Source organism: Barbus barbus (assembly GCF_936440315.1).
Source record: "Barbus barbus genome assembly, chromosome: 19".
NCBI classification, from domain to species: Eukaryota; Metazoa; Chordata; class Actinopteri; order Cypriniformes; family Cyprinidae; genus Barbus; species Barbus barbus.
Genome location: NC_136747.1, coordinates 402,501 through 427,282, shown reverse-complemented (window position 1 = coordinate 427,282; position 24,782 = coordinate 402,501). Strand labels below are relative to the sequence as shown.

Genomic DNA, 24,782 nt, shown 5'->3' with positions numbered 1-24,782 from the left:
GCGGTGTGTGGTCCCTCACCAGCGGCTCCAGGTGCGGCACACTCGCATGCAGACGCACAGCTGCCGCTGGCTGAGGTGCTGGAAGACGCGGAGCCAGACATCCCGGGGCAGCACGTGCGAGGCTCCACTGTCCAGCGGCAGGCAGTGAGGCTCGGGGCAGGCCGGCGGCGGACGCACAAGGTGCCGCTCCATCTGCAGCGGCCGTGGCGGCGAGGGCACGGCCATGGTGCTCCTCTTCAGCAGCTGTGAGCGCGGCGGCACCAGCGAGACACTCCCCGGGTGAGAGCCGCCATTAGCCGCGCCGGATCCGGCCGTCGCTGAGCTCTTGTTCCAGGGAGCGCTCTGGCCCTGCCGGCCTCCTCCGCGGATCCTGCTCCCACGGATGGCCTTCCCGCCAGCGTGCCGGTGATTGGAGACGGTGCTGCTGTTGGAGTTCTCCTTCTCCTGCAGCTCTCTGCCGCTCACCCGCGTGCGGCCGTTGCGTGCGTCCTGTCCGTTAGTGCGCTTGGACGAGGAAAGGCCCTCAGGGCCCGCTAAGTGTCCGTGGCTCGGCAGCTGTGTGGCCGAGAGCGGCGAGGACGGGGCCAGTGCTTTGTGAGTGCGGTCGCCTGAGCCTTCCTCGTCATCGTCCGGCTCGGCCACGGCGAGCGTCTTCCGCAGCCGGGCACTGGCATCTCCCCTGCGGCGCTGCATCTGCGGCTCATCCTCCTGCTCCTGCTCCTGCGCCACCACGCTCTCGCCCTCGGACTCCTCGCTGGCACTGAAGCCCAGCTCAGCCAGACGCCGGCTCCGCTCACGCTCGCGTGTGCCGCTGCCGTACGCCGGGGAGGACGGCTCTGAGGCACCCGCGGGGGACGGAGAGTCCGAGTCCGACTCTGAGTCGGTTTCAGAGCTGGAGGAGGACGAGGAGCTGGAGTCGCGCACTCGCTCCAGGAGCTGGCACATGCGCTTGAAGCGCTCCAGTTTCTCACGGTGATGCGAGCGCTGGTCCTGGCTCGGCGTCGCGGCCTGCGCTGCGCCAGAGCCGTGTCCGCCGCCCGACGAGGAGTTCGGCCCGTTCGCTTCAGAGGAGTCCGACGAGTTGGGTTTGGCTTTCTGCTGAAGACGTTAAAGAGAGAGAGTTACTCTAGAGAGAGAAACCGACCACCATGCATTTCATGTCAAGACTAAAGAGAAGAGGCGTACCTTCTTCAGGTGTTTATCACGGGCTCCTTTGATCTGTTGGGGACAAACAGAAAGACACGCTGTGTTCACACAGTACTCTGAAGTGACACCAACACTGTCATGACAGCAATCATCAGCAATGTTGCTAACTTCTTTCAATGGAAAGTAGTTCAATTCTGCTGGAAATGTCGTTAGATGATGTCATGCGTTAGTTAGCATATTCATTACGTCATTGTGTCGTATTTGCATTCTGCCTAGTGTCAACCCTTTACGTTTGTTTGCCTCTCTCCTGCTCGCTGTGCTCACATACTGAATTTTAATACAGCCAATTTCCCAGTATAAAAAAAATTGTTTTCATTTATATATTCTTCTTTTTCTGTTGTCAGACAATGATATTAATATGAAGTAGAGGCTCAAACATAGCCTAATTAGACTAGACAACCAGCTCTCCAAGCTGCTAATCTGCATTCAATTCATGATTTATAATCGAGACATCTTCAGACAAAATCACACACACATAAGATTTGTGATTTCAGCTATATATGCATGTAAATTGATCATTCAGGTTAAAAGCAACAGAATATCTATTTTGAGTGAATGCTCAGCTCCTCTCAGAGAGGTGTGCGCACAGCGGGAAAACAAGACCTCACACTCGTGTGCCAATACCGGCGAGTCTCGAAACTAGAAAAGGTTCTTCCAAGGAGTTGCTAGATTTGTCGCTAGGTGCTGTTTTGGAAACAACTCGCTAAAGTGGTCTGAAAAGTCATTAAATATAGTGACAAAGTCACTAATTGGCAACACTGATGATCAGTCATGGTTAGCTAGTCACAACACAAGCATCGTGTGCTTATGACAATTATGGCAATCTGTGGGCATCGCAAAAATACAAACTGGGGTGTTTTTCACTGAATTATTTAGGGAGTCTTTAGCAAGACAGACCACTGACACGGCCAACAAACATTAAAATAGCATTAAATAACAGGTGCGGTCACATTTACTCCTGCATGGCGAAATTTAAAATAAATAAATCTCAGTGATAAGCCACGCAATGAGAAACTCCCCTGCGTTCAAGTCTGACATGAATTTACAGCGCTGACGGTAAAAAGTGACTTGATTTGGCAGTGTCCTCTGTGATTTACTGGCTGTTCGGAGGGCACTTCACATGCATGCGTCATGTCTGGATGCCTCTGTGATCTGACTGCTCCTTCAACACACATCTCTTTACCCAGTTTCATATTTAAATGCAGCCTTTTATGAAATAATAGAGACCTTTTTGGTAGCTATATATAATAACTAGGGATGTGCATCACGACTAATTTAATTAACATATAAGCAGAGCATTTTCCAACCGTCTAGTCTAACAAACCCCCAGAAGACTGTCTGAAATGTGTTTGCCTTGATCAATGTATTTTTGAACTTAAGCATTCACTTAATCATCGTTAGCCAATACGGACATATTTATTAAAATCAACTGAATCGATAGGCCAATAGAATCAACAGCCTATGATAAACAGGATTGCTGAAGTAAATGTTAGTCAGCACATGTATGGTTGTTTGTTATCACTGCATCTGCTTGTGTGTCCGGGTTTGAACACACTTCATGTGAACGAAAGCATCTGTGACAGACGGCACAATCACAAGAAAAGCTTGACCTGTTCTGCCAACTATAAGTTATTTAAAGGTGCCATAGAATGCATTGATACAGTATTTTTAAATTGTTCTCTGATATCTACACAGAAGGTATGTGGCTTAGGTAAGGGCAAAAAATCTCCAGAAACGATTTTACATGTCCATTTACAACCCTAGGATTTCTCCCTAGAATGAAACGGTCTGTTATTGGCTTATTTGGCAGGGTCATGAATAATAATGAGCTCTGCTCTGATTGGCTGTTTCACAGTACGGCTCATCAGCAAGAAGGAAGCACAGGGAGGAAAATATATATTTAAATACTTTCTCTCGCAGTTATATCGTCGGGTAATTATACTGTATATAAAACGCGGGCATCAGGGAGCCGTTATTAATATGCGAGGCATTGAAACTGCTTTTGAACGATCCATCGATCGCGTTATAGTTTCACTTTCAAGAGACGCGATCACACAAACTATGTTTACATTATGGAGCAACAGTACTTACCACACATTTCACAAGATCAGATGCTTGTCAGTGGTGCTCAGGATCTGTAAGTCATTCGCCATCATCCTCATCTCTCCTTACTGAGAGTGAAATCTTATGTACTGTAACAGGCTACCGCTAGCAAGGAGCTAACCATGTCCCTTTAGTGGCTCGCGTTATTTGCTTTCTGTGCCTTTCTGAATACAGACACCAACCCATCCCTGCACTTCACACCCCCTGCACGGCCTGGAACATAACATTTATTGTGTTATTTTCGCTGTTGTCCGCGCTTGTTTATTTACAATACCTGCAGAGCTTCTGATGGTTCGGCCGGCTTAGAACAAGGGCGGGTTTATGCAAATGTTGGGGGCGTAGTGATCCTGACTGTTGCGTCACAGTCGGTGTTATGTTCTGATTCGCCTGATTTTCAGTGGTCTTTTTTAATCACGAGATTTACATATGAAGGAGGAAACTATGGTGTTAGGCTCACTGTATGTCATTTCCATGTACAGAACTGTTATTATTTAAATATGCCAGGGTAAAGACAGTTTTTCATTCTATTCATTAAGATACTGATATAACTGTTGTTGTCCAGCAAGTTTAATTCATAGCATTTCCCCTTTAAACCAGTAGAACATAACCGGTATTGTCCCTAATAACCAGCAGTACACAAGCAAGATTCATTTTAATATGCCAATTTGGCATATAGGCGACACGAAACGCTTCCGCGTTCTTCCAAGACAAAATATTCCCTCGCTTTGCTCATCTACCTTTCTCCGAAAATAACAGGATTTTGTTTTCCACTCCAAATATATATATATGGTAACACCTTATTGTAAGGTACATGTAATTACTATTATAAAAACAATTAATTATGCATAATTACATGCAAGTAACCCTAACCAGATAGTAAGTACATGTAGTTAATTAATTACCCAGTACTTAAATGTATAATTACACTGTAACAAGGACACCTTAAAATAAAGTGTAACCAAGTATTATTTTTAAATGTATCATTAGCAAAACAGTAATTTGAATAAAGCCTTTGTAAAAATATAAAGCAAAACATAAATGTAAACCATAAAAGGAATAAATAAAGGACTAGTCTTTCCAGTGTGGACTAGCAGGCTCAGTAGTGTTTAGTTGAGCAGTCTCGCACATCCCTAATAATAACTGGTTACACTCTCTCTCTGTTTGATCAGGTTATGTTGAATGATGAGCACGCAGCAGTAATCACGAAGCCCTCGCTCTGTTACTCGCCTTCTTCTTGGAAGCGCTCTCCTGGGGAAGCTCCTTGTCCTTCTTGCGCTTGGCTCCGTCCGGCCGGGCCGTGTCCTCTAGAGACAGGCTCTTCTTCTTACTCGGCGGAGGCTCGTCCGTCAGCTTCCAGCGGCTCACCTCCCCGTTGTCCATGCGCCGCTTTCCTGAACCATCTCCTTGATCCTAAACAACATTACTATTATTATTATTACTACTGTGAAGAACATGTTTAAGTAAATATGTAACAAGCTGGAAACTGTACAGTTATAACGCACTTCCATATATTCATTAAAGGCACTTTTGCTGGATAGATGGCATACGATGCAAAACATTCAATGCAATTCTGCACAGTAACTTTTTTTTCGAATTTTGAATGTGTCTCGAATTTAAAATATAAATCCACACTCGAATGCAAAAGCGTTGCATTCTAATGTTAGGTGTGCGTCAGGCAGCTTTATCTGTGACGACGCTGAAGGTGTCGTTGCATTTAATGCTTGTTTTAGCCTATCCAGTCGAAGCCCTGGATCCGCTGCTGCATCAGAACATCAGTCCGGAGAAGTCAAAACTGAAACCAAGCCGTTCACACAGAACGCATATTTATCACATTTTCTATCAGCGTTGCACTCGCGTCTCACTCAAGAGAGCCACATGTTTAGAAAGCATGTCAAATTAATGCAAGTGCAACTTTTAAAACACGTCTCCAGACTTTATGGCAGTTTCCCATCCCACTGCATCTCATGTTTTTAAATAGAAAAAGTACTTTGTGATTGGTTTTTGATCCTTTGTATTAAGCTTTACATACGTGATGCTGTTTTGTTTCTAATAGTTTAAGCAACTTAATTATATTTGGTATATAAACATTACAGGGCTCCAGACAAAAAAATCGAGTAAGGAGCCATTGGCTCCTATAAAAGAAAAACTTAGGCGCCAAATTATTTTTTTAGGTGCCACAGAATAAAAGTGGTTTATTATATTAATATCATTTTATTTTCCCCCCTATTTTAACATTTCAATCATTTTGTCATGTGTTTATGTCTTATCTTTTCTAGGCTTTATCAGCATTTTAATCCATCTTGTAGATGATCAGGTCGACCGGGGGACTAAGGTTCACTTAAAGTGTGAATTAAATGTCTTTTACAACTTGAAATATACAGTCACAAAGAATTGTTCGTTACACAGAATCTGTACCAATATCATGGACCATAAGCATCACTTGGCCACTGAGTGCAGTGCATCCTATAAATGTTGTCACATCTTTCACACATTCAGTCTGTTTTTCTTCATTAGTAAAATGCAATTTTATAGGAGGAGTTGAATCATGTACAACACAATAAGTAAAAATATTAATATGCAACAGCGCATGAATATAGCAAAACGCTCCTCTTTATAGTTATTTTTCTAGCTGACTGATGAGTTTATGGAGTTTATGGAGTGGTTATTCTGAGGTAAATGTATTACAATGTTTACAAGCTTTATACATTTCCTCAGTTTGAAACACTGAATGAGCTTTTGCATAAAACATTTCAGTAAGTTGTACTATAGGCTTTCTTATTGCCTACCTTTTGATCATGTTCATTTCATACTATAGTAGTAAATGGAAATATATAATGGGTTCACTTGCTGCTTTAACTGAGGCGCTAAAGAGATCGCGCCTGAGCATTAAGTGCGATACTCTCCGCTCGCGCGATCCGGACGCATACACGGACCGTGTGGACGCGGGGTACTGGTGTTTATATTACCCAAAGTGTGCGCTTGTGCTCCGCATTAAAGAGCACCCAAACCGCATCATTTGAATTTCCTAGCATTTTAAAGCTGATACTTTGTTTATTAAAAAGTAAGACAGCACAAAGCTTTTTGCGATTACTGGATGGCAAGTGCGCTTCAAATAACAGGAAGTCCATGCATTAACAGAACACAGCATATAGACTAAGATCTCGATAAGAAGAAGCCATATTAGTAATGATTATAAATGAGAATTGTTGACGATATTGCCAGTATCCACAGAGCTGACAGCTTTACCTGTTGAAGTTTGTTCAAGTTGTGCACGAAATAGACACGGCTTTTCTGCACTTGCACTTTGGGGCTGTTTACACCTAGTCACTTCATGCATTTTTTCCTGATCGGATAGCTATCTGATCCTGAAAAGACCAGGTGTAAATGCCGTCCGAAACGCATTCGAGACAGATATAAATCCAATCGCTCGAACCACTTCAGGAGGTGGTCTGGGCGAAACCGGACAAGTGTAAATGCATCTGGTTGTTGAAACCACATATGGTAATTTTACTCCTCCCATTATATTAAAATAATAGACGTGTGAGAGCGTTTTATAGGCTATATGGTAGAGATCGACCGATATATCGATTTACCGATATTTTTCCCGATATTTAAGAATTTTTTCATAATCGAATATCGGTTTTGTAATATCAGATTCACAGATAAATTTCAGAATTGCGCGCAGGATCGCAATTGCAGCGCATCTGAGGGGAGACGAGACAGCAACGGCGTGCAGGTACTTGATTTGCTGTAGTTAGTAAACTATTTAATATTACAGGCATTAATGCACAAATTAGATGTATTACATAAATGCCTGATATATAGTTTATAAAAGTTTATTAGTTTATAATTAATAAAATTATCCATTGCTTTCATTGACGTGAACTCCGTTATATTTGCATATGAAGCGGGAATTGAAGAAGACACATTTATGTGGCCAAGTGTAAATGGGGAAACGTTTTAACAAATCATATAGATATCCGATCAGAGAAAATGCATGAAGTGAGCAGGTGTAAACAGGCCCTTTCAGGTCTCTCTCACTGCGTTCAGCAGACTGTGTGCGGCAGAGACGAGGACTGTTTGAAACTCTTTTCAGTAAAACTTTGATGCGCATCGTCTTATGCAAGTTTAATACGTGAACATAACAAAAGATGTGAGCGCAAAACAATCGGGAAAAAGTCCTTTCATGCAAATTATATATAGTCGCCAGTGGCGACCTCAGCAAAAACTTCACTCGCAAATTAATATTTTTGGTCGCAAATGTGACCATTTTAGTCGCAGTTTGGAGCCCTGCATTATGCACTTTTTTGAAAGATAGTCGTGTTTTATTGTTTGAATAACTGTGCATTAGTAATATTTAGCTTGATGCGCCCTCTTGTGGCCTCAGGAGAGAATCCAAAAGCTTTTTACCCCAAACTGAAATTATGCCTTTTAAATTAGAATAGAGATAATATTGATAATATTTAAGTACAAAATTCAAATGTAGTGTTTCAGTCATTTTGACAGCCCTACTGCACAGTAAACCTTTTGATTAAAATAAAACATTTCAAACATGATCTCGGTCACAAAACAGAATACATAGCATACACCTAAACCTCTATAGAAGGTGTGGAGATGGAGGCAGACCATCAGTGAATGTAAAGCTGTCCGTGTCTTGAAATGGAGAGAGTCTGTAGGGTCTTACCTTGCTGGTCTTTCCCTCCTTATGGCACTTTGGACACTCCCAGCAGTTTGGGATCTCATCATTGATAATGCCTTCAGACTTGCCCATCTGAGGAGAGACAGCTGATCAGCAGTGCTACCTTCAGACGCTTGCTCTGACGCTTCACTCCGAGCGTGGCACTAACCTTCAGGCAGCTGGGGTGGATGATCTCGTTGCAGATGGTGCACTCCATGAGTGAGAGGCTGAACTTCTCCTCCTCCGACTCCACCGTGTCCTCCTTCCCCGCTTCTCCGCAGGCGAAGCAGACGGCTGTGTGCGGCAGCACCGGCTGAGGAGAGCAGCAGAGTCAGTCAGCAGAGGCATCGCTCCAGAGCCCTGTCAGGCGCACCCGGAGGTGTTCAAACCACTCGCTCAGAGCGGAGGAACCATGACGTCATGTCATACCCAAAACCCCGGCAGCAAGCTAGCATTTTAGCACTTCCATCGTCAATGGGTTTTTGGTTAAATCCCCTAATATAAGGTCTGTGGTTCACACCGGCTCAAGATACCTTCACATTTTATTCTACGATTTAGTTACACCACACTTGTGATTTTTTTAAAACTGTTACGTTTCTTAAAAAAAAGACGTTACTAACAAGTTGCTAAGTGGGACTACAGGCGCTGTCGGAGACATTCAACATCACGTCAAACAGTTTATCAATTTACAGAATTTCCAGTTGTAGTGTAATAGTACAATTAATGTTAGAATAACCAATTAATAGTTTCCCGCATTTTATATTGTTGTTGGACAACGTTTTATCTGCTTTGCCCTGAAACGCGACAAGTGTTCGGAGGAAGATGCTTGAGTTTATCGCTCACTGATGCAGAGGCTCTGGGTTTGTACTGCAAGGTAAACTCATATTACGATTATTACATGTAAACAGCACATGTACCGGCTTTACTTGGTGAAAGTGAAACTTTAATGATGCATCGTGCTTAAAGCCACGTTAAAATGAAATGTTTACGGCCACATGAAGCTGTTAGAAAGCATATAGATTGAGGATTTCCTAGAAGCAAGGATAAAATAACATTGTGTACCAATCCTAACAAAATGAGAGCTGCTTTGTTCACTAAAATAAGTTTAATCTTACCACATCCAAAAACCTGCTCACGCTGCTTTTAACATGTTAAAAATAAGTTTGAGAAAGTTGTCGGAAGCAAGGTGGTGGTTCGTTTATAACCAAAGTTCAGCTTTTAAGTTCTGGCGCATCAAAGTTATATTATTTTGATGGACAAAACCGGTGAGCTTCATGAACTATGGTTGAACACAGAGCTTATTTTTTGGGATAATCTAAAAGTCTATGGATAAATCCCATTGTGTGTTTGTGAAGGGAGCTGGTGTGATCTACAGACTGACCTCATAGTTCTCCAGTCCACTGCGCTAGCTCTGTACAGGTCTGAGATCACCGCAGATATGGAGGGCATGCCGAGGGCCTCTACAGTTCACCTCTCACTCACGCTCGGAGCGTAATGGAAACTGTTGAAGCTGGTGTTCGGAGTTTGGTGAAATGGACGTTTGTGTGGTATAGTCCTGAATGACTGAGATTCAGCTCTAGTTCAGACTATAAACCGAGGACTGAGTTGCTCCGGTGTCACACGGAGACTCCTGGAAGAGAGCAGTTGAGCCCAGAAAGATCTGGATCTTTTTTGGTTACCTGGGCTTTCAGTGGAGGGACAGAAACCTCTGAGGTTTCACTGAAAATACCCTCTGGGTTTGGAAGGACACCAGCACCTGAGTTTATCATGACTTTTGCTGTTAAACGCTAACCCTGAGCCCGCTGCCGTCCTGCGGCTCAGACTCCTCGAGGTTCGGAAGCAAGCAAGCGAAGAGAACCATGATCAAGTCTTTTTGAGTTTGAAAATGCAGAATAAAAATAATATACACCACCAGTCAAAAGATTTTGAACAGTAAGATTTGAATGGGTTTTTAAAGAATTCTATTCTGCTCACCAATCCTGCATGTATTTGATCCAAAGAACAGTAAAAACTGTTATTTTGTGAAATATTTTTACTATTTTAAAGTACTGTTTTCTGTGTGAAGATGTGTTAAACTGTAATGTATTTCTGTGATCTGCAGCTGTATTTTCAGCATCATTACTCCAGTCTTCAGTGTCACATGATCTTCAGAAATCATTATAATATACTGATTTATTATTATCATCAATATTTAAAACAGTTGATCGCATTTTACTCAGGATTCTTTGATGAACAGAAAGATCAGCATTTATCTGAAATAAAAAGCTTTTGCAATATTATACACTAAACTACTCAAAAGCCTGGAGTCAGGATAATTTTGGGGGGCGGGGAATAAATTATAGAAATAAATACTTTTATTTAGCAAGGATGCAAATCAGTATATTAGGATGATTTCTGAAGGATCATTTGACTGGTGTAACGATGTTAAAAACTCAGCTTTGAAATCACATGAATAAATGACATTTTAAAATAAATCCAAATAGAAAACAGTTACAGTAATAAATAGTAACAATATTTGACAATATTACTACTTTTGCTGTATTTTGGATCAAATAACTGCCGTCTCGGTGAGCAGACGGGAACTCTTTAATAAACCCTGAGAATCTTGGTGTTGAGAAGCGTTTGAGTGGTAGTGTGGTTTAGTTTGGGAGACTCACCGCAGTGCACTGCCGGAGCAGACACGACTGCTTCATCCGTCCCGGCCCACCGAACTTCTTCATGTCCTTGCAGAAGTGGCACTCGCCGCACTCGGTCCGCATACACGCCTGACAGCGCCGGCACCGTGTCCGCCGCCGCCGCGCGCCCCCCAGCACCTTACTGCCAGACATCCCCTCTGCATTCAACTGAGGAGAGAACACAGGGGTCAGGGGTCAACACCACGCTTCACCTGCGGACCACAACACATTCAACAAGCTTGACTGCGTCACAGGACATTTACACAGAATAACCCCGAAAGAATTCACTTCTTCAGGCTACACTTCTGTTTTTACCTCTAATAAACATATTTGCCTGATAAACGCTCACAGCTGACCGCTCATCCAGGACTCATTCGCTCTATACACACACAAACACGGTCAGAAGAGGGATCTGGCGCCATCTTGAGACTCACTGACAGACGACCAGAGGATCAGGAGTCTCTTTTTACAGCAAGAACACAAAAACACAGCTTAGAAGAGCAATTAGAGGGAAAGCACTGAAAATAAAGAGAGGAAGACAGGTACGTTAGGTCAAAGAGTAACGGTATATTCTTACTGAAGCACTGCTTGTGATGAACTCTTGATCACGGATGGACACTGTCCTGCTCTCAGAACCATGCTAAACATCTCAACTTTTCCTCTGGATCATTCTGAAGGGAGACACCAGCCCTCAATGAAATCTGACGATCAGTCTGATTAGGAAAGTAAAATGAATCCCATGCTACCAGTCGCACTCTGAATGATTCATCCTTGCATATTTTGGACCTTGTAATCTTATAATCCTTAATAAAAATGTCATAACTTGCTCTTCCTGTGATGTGACGCATTAATTAAAAAATATATATAATGATGGGTGTGGAAGAATCGTTTATTTAATATAAAAGTAGGAATTGCCCATTTTGATTTCATGATGACTTTAACTTCAACATATGACATAAATATAAGCTAAAAACTCATAGGGGGCATTTTTGCCTCAACATCTTAAAAGCGGGGTTCATTCTAACAGGCTACGTCACACACTGAATACACAGACCCTTAAAGGGACAGATCACCCAAAACTGAACATTTGCTGGTCGTTTACTCACCCTCAGGCCATCCAAGATGTAGGTGGCTTCTTTCTTCTGGAGAACCGTAAAGAAGATTTTTAGCTGAAACCATTGTCCTTGGTGATTCATAAAATGCAAGTCAGCGGCTGCCTGTTTTTGAGAATTTAAAAACATATCAATGAACACCAAATGAATACCTGTGGCTCCTAAAGATATATCAAGGTCTTATGAAGCGAAACGATCAATCTGTGCAGGAAACTACCAGTTACTCACTTTCAGAAGCCTCACAGTCACTCCGATTCAAAATCAGCCGAAATACACTACATTTAGTCATTTAGCAGACGCTTTTATCCAAAATGAGGACAATAGATGCAATCAAAACCAACAAAAGAGCAATGATATGCAAATGCTATGACAAGGTTTGTTTATTAAGTTTTTTTTTTAATTATATAATAAATAAAAAGGAAACAGATAGAATAGAAAAAGAATAGAGCAAGCTAGTGTTAGAGACCTTTTATTGCTTTTTGTTAATTGTATAATAATTAAAAAGAAAACAAATAGAATACAAAAAGAATAGAGAAGCTTTTTTGTTTGTTTTTTTAGGAAAACAAGCAGTTAGTAGATGAATAGAGCGCAAATCTAAAAGGGGCACGTTTTGTTTTTTTAAAGAATAGAATCAGAATAGAGAGTGCTAGAGTTAGAGGGTCAAGTAAAGATGGAAGAGATGAGTTTTTAGCCGTTTCTTGAAGATGGCTGAGGATTCAGCTGCTCAGATTGAGTTGGCAGGTCATCACCAGGAGGGAACAATTAATGAAAAAGTCAGTGAAAGTGATTTTGTGCCTCTTTGGGATGAACAATGAATGTCATTCACTTGCAGAATGCACTTCTAGAGGCACATAAGTCTGAAATAATGAATTTAGGTAAAGGGGTGAAGAGCCAGTGCTGGTAGGCAAATATTAATGCCTTGAATTTAATGCGAGCAGCTATTGATAGCCAGTGCAAACTGATGAACAGAGGTGTGACGTGCTCTCTTTTCGGCTCATTAAAGATTAATCTTGCAGCGGCATTTTGGATTAATTGTAGAGGTTTGATGGAATTGGCTGGAAGACCTGCCAAGAAAGCATTGCAATAGTCAAGTCTGGACAGAACAAGAGCCTGAACAAAGAGTTGTGTTGCATGTTCTGAGAGAAAGGGCCTGATATTCTTAATATTGTATAAAGCAAATCTGCAGGATTTGGCAATGTGGTCTAAGAAATTCAGCTTATCATCAATCACAACTCCAAGGTTTCTGGCATGAGTTATGGTTGATAAGCCTAACTGAATAGTGAAATTGTGATGAAGTGATGGGTTTGATGGAACCACAAGCAGTTCTGTCTTAGCTAGGTTGAGTTGAAGGTGATGGTCCTTCATCCAGCAAGAAATGCTGAGATGCGAGCAGCCATCGTCAGATCATCAGGATGGAATGAGAGGTAGAGTTGAGTGTTATCAGCATAGCAGTGATATGAAAAGCCATGTTTCTGAATGACAGAACCTAGTGATGCCATGTTGACAGAGAAGAGAAGTGGTCCAAGAACTGAGCCCTGAGGCACCCCAGTAGCTAGATGTTGCGACTTGGACACCTCACCTCTCCAAGATACTTTGAAGGACCTATCTGAGAGGTAAGACTCAAGCCACTGGAGTGCGGTTCCTGAGATGCCCTTTCTCAATAGGGTTGACAGGAGGATCTGGTGGTTGACCATTTCAAAAGCAGCGGCCAGATCCAGCAAGAGAAATAATGAAGACATGGAAGCCACTCTTGCAAGTCTTAGGGCTTCAACAGATTCGGTCGAATGTTCACTTCTGAAGCCAGATTGGCTGCTCTCCAGGAGGTTGTTCTGTGTGACAAAGGCAGAGACTTGGTTGAACACAGAAAAATAAATAGAGGCGTATCTGATCCTGTGATGAATGAACTGATTCAGCTCCAGTTCCTCCCACAGTCACTGAACGGAGGAAATGGTTCGACTCAGACTGATGAGCATGTGAACTGAATACTTCAAAATGAAGGTTTTTAATAGTTTCTCATTGTTTATGTAAAAAGGTGAGCTGCACAGACCAAATGTTTCGCTTCACAAGACCTCAATATATTATCAGGAGCCGTGGGGATTCATTTTGTGTTTCCTGATATGCTTTTTTTTTTTTTTTTTCAAAAATGGAATTTATGAAATCACCATGAAGCATGGTTTCAGCTAAAAATCCTCTTCACTGATTTCACTACTGAAGAACAAGTAAGTCCCCTACACCTAGGATGGTATCAGGGTGAGGAAATGAACAGCTCACACATCCATAAAACAACAAATCACCATATTATCGTAGACTGCATACATTGCACACCCCTATTATTAGGCAATCTGTTAAAAAGACACGGATCATGATTTGAGATGTTGGCCATATGATCCTCCACGAAGCAATTTCATCCATAAATTGATTGTAAACCCGCCATTATTGTTTTATCCAGTGTGCAAGCCAAAGACAGCTACAGCAAGGAACTAATAACTCCATGTGCTGTTGGATAGTGGGAAACAACAACAAAATCCTCCTCTGGCTATACGCTCAAAATATAGCGTTAATAACTAGGCCGCTGAATTACTGATTGAGCTGAGGGTCTTTGTTATGATGGGGAAGTCATTTCCAACACAAGCACACTTACAATTCACACGCACACAATGAAAACTGCATATCATATTGCATTTAAGTGCTATTGAGTCAGAGACACATTTGTTTATTTTAGGGGTTTAAGAAAGCAACATAAATGCAATCAGTAATGAACTTTTGGCATGCTAGTGAAAGTATTCTGAATATGATTTCAGATGTGAAAGTAAGCTCTCCTACACTAAGAGGGGTGTGCCGTATGACCACAGCTCATGATTGGACGGATGTGAACCAGTATATGAGAGACTTGGCTTCCCTGGACGAGCCGTCAGATGTACAGGATTACCCAGACAGATATTATATATGTGAGAGTTTTCATATATTTGAGAAACATTTGTTTGCTAAATGCCACGACAGAACACTCAGAATCAAGCATTTCAGAGAGATCTGTGTTCCTCATTAAACTGAATCTGCTGATCTTCACTGAACATGACACTTTCACTATCACACTGACACAGAAAACACAATGATTTTACACACATTCACTGCGGTAACCAACCTCTAAAACATAGTCACTAGCCAGGTTTCCATCCAAAGCTGCGAATTTAACTTGGAATATGGCATAAAACGTTTGCGAACAAGCACCGTTTCCATCCAACGAGTCAAAGAGAACAAAATCATCCCTTTCTGGTAAACTGGCACTAAACAGCCTATAGAAAACTAGGAGAAGCTACTGAATATAATCGTTTTCATATATGAAAAATGAATTGCGCCTCAGAGCGAGAAGACGAAACACAGTAATGCTGTCATTGCTTTCAGAGGTGGATGCTGCTGTTTGTGAACACGTCCTGGAAGACAATTATACAGAATACTTTGCTCAGGCATTACAGAGCGATCCAAACAGCATTTCTGAAGCGGTGAACGAGATCAGTCCGCTGCTAGTGAGGTTATCCCGTCTCATAGCGCCAAGTAACAGGACTTTTTGATGCGCTTGGAAGCTATTTGCTAAATGCGTTTCCAATCTCCCTTTATTCGCACAAGTCAAAAACCACCTCAAGCGAGCGGAACAACTTTTTTGCGAATTAAGGGATTTTTATTCGAAATTTGGAGTTTCTATAACTCGTTTCTCATGCGACACTTCAAAATGCACATTAAAACAGGGTGATGGAAACCCAGCTACTGTAATTTAAGTGACATTTCATAATATTGCTATCATGTACATCATTATCGCAGTGGTTTTATAACAGAAACTCCAATAACTATAGTATTTTGGTGCAAATTCTGCTTACCGAGGCCAGGGCTTGCAAAATTGCTAGCCCGACGTCCCGGGGCTATTGTGTTTTCCAGTCGGGCTATCAAAATGTATCACTGCCTGCCCGACGGGCCTTAAATACAGGACTCCCACACAGTATTCCCTCTAAACTGAGCGCTCTTCTTCCACCGCGGCCGCGCAGGAGAAATAATGTGCCTCGCACACAAAAATGAGTTGGGAAGCCATTTGATTGAATGCCGCAGTAAAAGGGAAATAATAGCAATGCTGGAGCAAACCGCTATAGAGCTGATGTCACGACAGAGTTCGAGCCGGTGAATGCGGTTTACAGGCTTCAGAACGATGTGAGTCGCTGTAGAAACTGAGTACTTCAATGGTTACGGTGCGCTCAACACGAGACATCTGAAATAAAACATCCTCATGTATTAAAGAAGAGTGGCTTGATTAAGTGCTGGAAATAACTAAACTCTGAAACATGTTCAGTCACACAAGAGTATTGTACAAACTGTACTTCAGAACCATGTTTAGACAGATATAGAAGAATTCATATGTTCACGCTTTTATATTTAACTTACAGATCTCAGCTTAAGTTTGGCTTCAGTTTCTATTCTATTCTATCAGTTTAAATAGTTTGTTTAGATAATATATTATGTTAGAGCTATATTATAAACCTGATAATAATTGATAGGGATGCTCCGATCGATCGGCATCGGCCGATATTCACATTTTAAGACTCGCAATTTGATGACGTCAACGCGTGGCGACGTAGTATATGATGCATAAACACCGCCAGTGTGGAAATCCTATGACATTTCAAGAAACAATGAAAAAAATCGCTATATGTGGTGTATGTTTTGCATTATGATACTATGAATGTATGGTTCATTTTTAACAGCAGATTCAGTGACGTTAGAGCTGATCTGCGCATCACTGCACGCGTCTGTGGAGCAGGCTTTACGGCATGGGCACCGGAGCTGACCGCGGCCGCTCTAACCTTTATTAATAAAACAAAATATCTTCTTTGGCCACATATATATATATATATATTAGCCTACTCAATAGCATTAACAGAGGCTTTACTCCCTTTAAACTTTATCTGGAATGTCACCGTTTCTGTCACTGCAACTTCCCGATCAGGTGAACACACACACACAAATGAAATCGTCTGCCTAATGAAAAAATGTAGTTAATATTGCATCATTTGTGATTTATTTTATCCACCAGCGACCCACCCGCAAATAATCAGAATGCATTGTTTTATCACCCGACCCGCGGATTATCCGCAGCGCCCGTGGATAACCGTGAAACTACTCCGTTTTGTTCTTTCAGTAGTTTAAATGTTTCAATATTTCTTTTTTCCTCTTCAGTCTTATATTGGACAGCATTAAAATGAGTTGCATCAGACTTCACCATATTGAAGTTTAAATGTTTCTATTTGTTTTGTCCTCTCTCTAACATTGGATAATCAAAACGCTCTCATCTTGAGCAGAAAACAATAAGTTTCAAAGTTTAAATTCCAACCTAGCCATCTAACAATTATATATATATATATATGTGTGTGTGTGTGTGTGTGTGTGTGTGTGTGTGTGTGTATATATTGCTAAATGTAGATCAGAAACGTCTTCTTACATCTGGTTTGAGTCATAAGTTATAGATAGATAAATAGATAGTAAGAAAAATAACTATATTTGCAGCATTGTTTTTCCTGCTGTATTTTAGTGAAAGTAATCTATAATATTGCCTCTCATCGTGTTTCTGTTGTTGTTAAAATAACCACGGCAGCTCTTGAACTTGGCACCGGCGCACATCCGGAGAGAGAAAGATCTGATGCGCCGCTCACTTAAAATGGTGCTGCTGTTACGGCTCGGAGTCCGGATGGATGCCGGGGTGCGGATGCACTTATAGAAGTATTTAAGGATAAAAGACTCCAGTTGCTTTTAAAATATTCACAAGTCCCTTTCCTCGAGTCGAATAAAGTCTGGAGTCATTTCAGGTCAAGTCAAGTCAAGTCTGAAGGCTATAAAACTGCGACTCGAGTCCAAGCCCATCTCTTTTTTATTTTTTTTGCATCAGACATTTTGTTTGCATTTATTTTGGTCTTATATTAAGTATCCCTGATATATATTATGTTATGCATAAACACCATTTTAAAGGAATATTAAAATGTTCACTGTATAAGGAATAATTTTTATGATTTATATAATTTTATTACATATGTTATATAAAGCTTGAAGCATCAGAATCGGCATCGGTATCGGCCGATCACCATGACAAGAAATCGGTACTCGTATCGGCTGATCCTGAAAATCCTGATCGGAGCATCCCTAATAATTGACCTTGTTTTTGAGTCTCTTGCTCATCAAGGCTGTATTCATTTATTTTTTTAAATACAGAAAAAACAGTGATATAGTGAAATATTATTGTAATTTCTAATATTGGTTTCCTATTTTAATACCTAGACTTTAAAATAGCATTTATTTCTGTGATCAAAGCAGTATTGTCAGCATCATTCCTCCAGTCTTCAGTGTCTCATGATCTTCAGAAATCATAATTATATACTGATTTATTATCAGTGTTCAAACTGTTCTGCTGATTCATATTTCTTTGGAACCTGTTTCTTTTTTCTTTGATTCTTTGATTAATAAAAAGTTTAAAAGAACAGCATTTATTCAAAATAGAAATATTTTCTAACAATAGAAGTCTTTGCTATCAATTTGATCCATTTAACACATCCTTCCTGAATAAAGTTTATTTAACTTTCTTTAAACTTTTTTAAAGTATCTTTATTTATTTTTTAAATATCACAGGTCCCAAAAAATACAGTATAAAAAATAAAATAAAATAAAAAAGCAGTACAAGTGTTTCCAACATTGATTATAAATCAGTATATTAGAATGACTTCTGAAGGATCATGTGACTCTGAAAATACTGCTTCGCTTCACAGGAATTAATTACATTTTAAAGTATATTAAAATAGAAAACATTTATTTTAAATTGCAATAATATTTCACAATATTATTTTGTGAAATAATATTCAGTATTTTTATCAAATAGACACAATCTTGATGAGAATAAGAAACTTCTTTAAAAAACTTTATTGATCCAAACTTTTGAACTGCAGTGTATTGTTCAGTAAACATGTTTCCTCTTTAACCTAAAATATACATCATTTAGTCACATCAAGGGTCAAATCAAATATAAATAGCACATTAAAGTTAAAAGTTACACACTTTATTTGTGTGCGTGCTGTACAGGTCTGGTATAAAGAATGCTTTTGCTCAGGTGCCCGAAATGTCCCCCAATAGAGAAAACTTTGCTCTTTATTTTATTTGGGCTAGTTAAATTAATTTTCTGAAGAGTACCTGCCCGAAGGGATACCAGAGATTTAGAAATTTTGCGAGCCCTGGAGGCATACCATATTATTTCCTTCAGAGTTACAGCATCACACACACACACACTCACTCACACACACACTCACTCACTCACAGACACACACTCACTCACTCACAGACACACTCACTCACACACACACTCACTCACAGACACACACACACACTCACAGACACACTCACAGACACACACACACTCACTCCCTCACTCACAGACACACACTCACTCACAGACACACACTCCCTCACTCACAGACAAACACTCACTCCCAGACACACACTCACTCCCTCACTCACAGACACACACTCACTCCCTCACTCACAGACACACACTCACTCCCTCACTCACTCCCTCACTCACAGACACACACTCACTCACTCACTCACTCACAGACACACACTCACTCACTCACAGACACACACTCCCTCACTCACAGACACGAACTCCCTCACTCACAGACACACACTCCCTCACTCACAGACACACACTCCCTCACTCACAGACACACACTCCCTCACTCACTCACACACTCACTCACTCACAGACACACACTCACTCACTCACAGACACACACACACTCACTCACTCACAGACACACACTCACTCACTCACAGACACACACACTCCCTCACTCACAGACACACACTCCCTCACTCACAGACACACACTCACTCACTCACAGACACACACTCACTCACTCACAGACACACACTCACTCACTCACAGACACACACTCACTCACTCACAGACACACACTCACTCACTCACAGACACACACACACACTCCCTCACTCACAGACACACACTCCCTCACTCACAGACACACACTCCCTCACTCACAGACACACACTCACTCACTCACAGACACTCACTCACTCACTCACAGACACACACACACACACTCACAGACACACACTCCCTCACTCACAGACACACACTCACTCACTCACAGACACACACTCACTCACTCACAGACACACACACACACTCCCTCACTCACAGACACACACTCCCTCACTCACAGACACACACTCCCTCACTCACAGACACGAACTCCCTCACTCACAGACACACACTCCCTCACTCACAGACACACACTCCCTCACTCACAGACACACACTCCCTCACTCACTCACACACTCACTCACTCACAGACACACACTCACTCACTCACAGACACACACACACTCACTCACTCACAGACACACACTCACTCACTCACAGACACACACACTCCCTCACTCACAGACACACACTCCCTCACTCACAGACACACACTCACTCACTCACAGACACACACTCACTCACTCACAGACACACACTCACTCACTCACAGACACACACTCACTCACTCACAGACACACACTCACTCACTCACAGACACACACTCACTCACTCACAGACACACACACACACTCCCTCACTCACAGACACACACTCCCTCACTCACAGACACACACTCCCTCACTCACAGACACACACTCACTCACTCACAGACACTCACTCACTCACTCACAGACACACACACACACTCCCTCACTCACAGACACACACTCCCTCACTCACAGACACACACTCACTCACTCACAGACACACACTCACTCACTCACAGACACACACTCACTCACTCCCTCACTCACAGACACACACTCCCTCACTCACAGACACACACTCACTCACTCACTCACAGACACACACTCACTCACTCACAGACACTCACTCCCTCACTCACAGACACACGCACACTCCCTCACTCACAGACACACGCACACTCCCTCACTCACAGACACACGCACACTCCCTCACTCACAGACACACGCACACACCCTCACTCACAGACACACGCACACTCCCTCACTCACAGACACACGCACACTCCCTCACTCACAGACGCACACTCCATCACTCACAGACGCACACTCCATCACTCACAGACGCACACTCACTCACACACACTCACTCACAGACACTCACTCACTCACAGACATACTCACAGACACACACTCACTCACTCACAGACACACACACACTCACTCACAGACACACACACTCCCTCACTCACAGACACACACACTCCCTCACTCACAGACACACACTCCCTCACTCACTCACAGACACACACTCCCTCACTCACTCACAGACACACACTCCCTCACTCACTCACAGACACACACTCCCTCACTCACTCACAGACACACACTCCCTCACTCACTCACAGACACACACTCCCTCACTCACAGACACACACTCCCTCACAGACACACACTCCCTCACTCACAGACACACACTCCCTCACTCACAGACACACACTCCCTCACTCACAGACACACACTCCCTCACTCACAGACACACACTCCCTCACTCACAGACACACACTCCCTCACTCACAGACACACACTCACTCACTCACAGACACACACTCCCTCACTCACACACTCACTCATAGACACACACTCACTCACAGACACACACTCACTCACTCACAGACACACACTCACTCACTCACAGACATACTCACTCACAGACACACACTCACTCACTCACAGACACACACACACTCACTCACAGACACACACTCCCTCACTCACAGACACACACTCCCTCCCTCACAGACACACACTCCCTCCCTCACAGACACACACTCCCTCACTCACTCACAGACACACACTCCCTCACTCACTCACAGACAGACACTCCCTCACTCACTCACAGACACACACTCCCTCACTCACTCACAGACACACACTCCCTCACTCACTCACAGACACACACTCCCTCACTCACTCACAGACACACACACACTCACTCACTCACAGACACACACACACACTCACTCACTCACAGACACACACTCCCTCACTCACAGACACACACTCCCTCACTCACTCACAGACACACACTCCCTCACTCACTCACTCACAGACACACACTCCCTCACTCACTCACAGACACACACTCCCTCACTCACTCACACAGACACACACACACACACTCACTCACTCAGACACTCACTCACTCAGACACTCACTCACTCACTCAGACACACACTCACTCACTCAGACACTCAGACACACACTCACTCACTCAGACACACACTCACTCACTCAGACACACACTCACTCACTCACTCAGACACACACTCACTCACAGACACTCACTCACTCACTCACTCAGACACACACTCACTCACTCAGACACTCACTCACAGACACACACTCACTCACTCACACTCACAGACACACACACTCACACAGGTGAAATATGGGCCTAGCATTAAACAGGAAGATGAGCTGAGAAACAATGAAAACAAGGCAGGGCTCCGGAGGTGACATACCTTCACTAGGACTAAACCTGAAGAGATTTAGCACGAACACCGTGCTGACAGAGTCCACACGACATGTGTCTCAGCACTCACTCAGATGGGCTTTACTAACCTCTCTGCTAACCAGGGCTGCTAGCGCTCACTCAGATGGGCTTTACTAACCTCTCTGCTAACCAGGGCTGCTAGCGCTCACTCAGATGGGCTTCACTAACCTCTCTGCTAACCAGGGCTGCTAGCGCTCACTCAGATGGGCTTCACTAACCTCTCTGCTAACCAGGACTGCTAGCGCTCACTCAGATGGGCTTCACTAACCTCTCTGCTAACCAGGACTGCTAGCGCTCACTCAGATGGGCTTCACTAACCTCTCTGCTAACCAGGACTGCTAGCGCTCACTCAGATGGGCTTCACTAACCTCTCTGCTAACGCTCACTCAGATGGGCTTTACTAACCTCTCTGCTAACCAGGACTGCTAGCGCTCTCTCAGATGGGCTTTACTAACCTCTCTGCTAACCAGGGCTGCTAGCGCTCACTCAGATGGGCTTTACTAACCTCTCTGCTAACCAGGGCTGCTAGCGCTCACTCAGATGGGCTTCACTAACCTCTCTGCTAACCAGGGCTGCTAACGCTCACTCAGATGGGCTTCACTAACCTCTCTGCTAACCAGGGCTGCTAGCGCTCACTCAGATGGGCTTCACTAACCTCTCTGCTAACCAGGGCTGCTAGCGCTCACTCAGATGGGCTTTACTAACCTCTCTGCTAACCAGGGCTGCTAGCGCTCACTCAGATGGGCTTTACTAACCTCTCTGCTAACCAGGACTGCTAGCGCTCACTCAGATGGGCTTCACTAACCTCTCTGCTAACCAGGACTGCTAGCGCTCACTCAGATGGGCTTCACTAACCTCTCTGCTAACCAGGGCTGCTAGCGCTCACTCAGATGGGCTTCACTAACCTCTCTGCTAACCAGGACTGCTAGCGCTCACTCAGATGGGCTTCACTAACCTCTCTGCTAACCAGGGCTGCTAGCGCTCACTCAGATGGGCTTCACTAACCTCTCTGCTAACCAGGACTGCTAGCGCTCACTCAGATGGGCTTCACTAACCTCTCTGCTAACCAGGGCTGCTAGCGCTCACTCAGATGGGCTTCACTAACCTCTCTGCTAACCAGGGCTGCTAGCGCTCACTCAGATGGGCTTCACTAACCTCTCTGCTAACCAGGGCTGCTAGCGCTCACTCAGATGGGCTTCACTAACCTCTCTGCTAACCAGGACTGCTAGCGCTCACTCAGATGGGCTTCACTAACCTCTCTGCTAACCAGGACTGCTAGCGCTCACTCAGATGGGCTTCACTAACCTCTCTGCTAACCAGGGCTGCTAGCGCTCACTCAGATGGGCTTCACTAACCTCTCTGCTAACCAGGACTGCTAGCGCTCACTCAGATGGGCTTCACTAACCTCTCTGCTAACCAGGGCTGCTAGCGCTCACTCAGATGGGCTTCACTAACCTCTCTGCTAACCAGGACTGCTAGCGCTCACTCAGATGGGCTTCACTAACCTCTCTGCTAACCAGGGCTGCTAGCGCTCACTCAGATGGGCTTCACTAACCTCTCTGCTAACCAGGACTGCTAGCGCTCACTCAGATGGGCTTCACTAACCTCTCTGCTAACCAGGGCTGCTAGCGCTCACTCAGATGGGCTTCACTAACCTCTCTGCTAACCAGGGCTGCTAGCGCTCACTCAGGTGGGCTTCACTAACCTCTCTGCTAACCAGGGCTGCTAGCGCTCACTCAGGTGTGCTCTGCTCTGGGAGGAACACGGAGTGGTGTTTAAATCAGACATCAGCTCCACAGACAGACGACAAAACACGACGAGCTAAGCGAGCAAACAGCGACTCACCTGCTCGCGTGGAGTCGCATACTCCTAGATCGAGCATTAGATTGATGTTTTCTTGCGACAGATGCACACAATGAGAGAGACACAGCTTCCTTGTTCCTCCGCTCGACTCTCCTGCTCTTATCAGGCTCCTTTCACAGGTTTACTCGCTTAAACTGCCATCATTATCCTCCATCGAGCTTCCTCAGATACTATAATCCCGGTCTCTCCTGCAAACCCTCGTCCGTGATTCAGAGGCCGATGTGATTCCCAAACGCTCGGCTGAACTGAAAGAGAAAACGACATAAACGTGTCTTTTGTTCGCTGTTTCCTATTGTGCTGCTCTGCTGAAGCTGAGTACCCGACTGTCCGCGAGCCAGCTCTTACATGATCACACTCTGCCCTGCTCCAGGAAATCAAACAAATAAATAAATAAATGTGCTAAATAAAAAATAACGAGAGTTAAAAAAAATAATAATAATACGAAAGCTCCTCCCGGTCTATTCGTCACAGCCGAAAGGCATCATGGGAAGTGTGGTCCATTAGTGCCCTACCCCAAAACACTCCTGTTAGTTATA

At 43.5% G+C, this 24,782-nt stretch overlaps 1 protein-coding gene across 2 annotated transcripts in view; it reads right to left on the bottom strand.

Annotated features, from left to right (window-relative positions):
* Positions 1-24,609, bottom strand: part of fbxl19 (F-box and leucine rich repeat protein 19) — a 39,859-nt gene extending 15,250 nt beyond the window's left edge. The window contains exons 1-7 of one of the 2 annotated variants that reach the window (XM_079441339.1): positions 24,229-24,609; positions 10,645-10,830; positions 8,157-8,300; positions 7,994-8,080; positions 4,537-4,719; positions 1,186-1,218; positions 20-1,098 (exon numbers count right to left, since the gene is read on the bottom strand). In XM_079441339.1, coding sequence (XP_079297465.1) covers positions 20-1,098; positions 1,186-1,218; positions 4,537-4,719; positions 7,994-8,080; positions 8,157-8,300; positions 10,645-10,815 — 1,697 coding nt within the window. In that variant the 5' untranslated portion in view covers positions 10,816-10,830; positions 24,229-24,609. The remainder of the gene's footprint in view (positions 1-19; positions 1,099-1,185; positions 1,219-4,536; positions 4,720-7,993; positions 8,081-8,156; positions 8,301-10,644; positions 10,831-24,228) is intronic. The other variant, XM_079441340.1, reaches the window with a different exon arrangement.
* Positions 24,610-24,782: the final 173 nt, after the last annotated feature.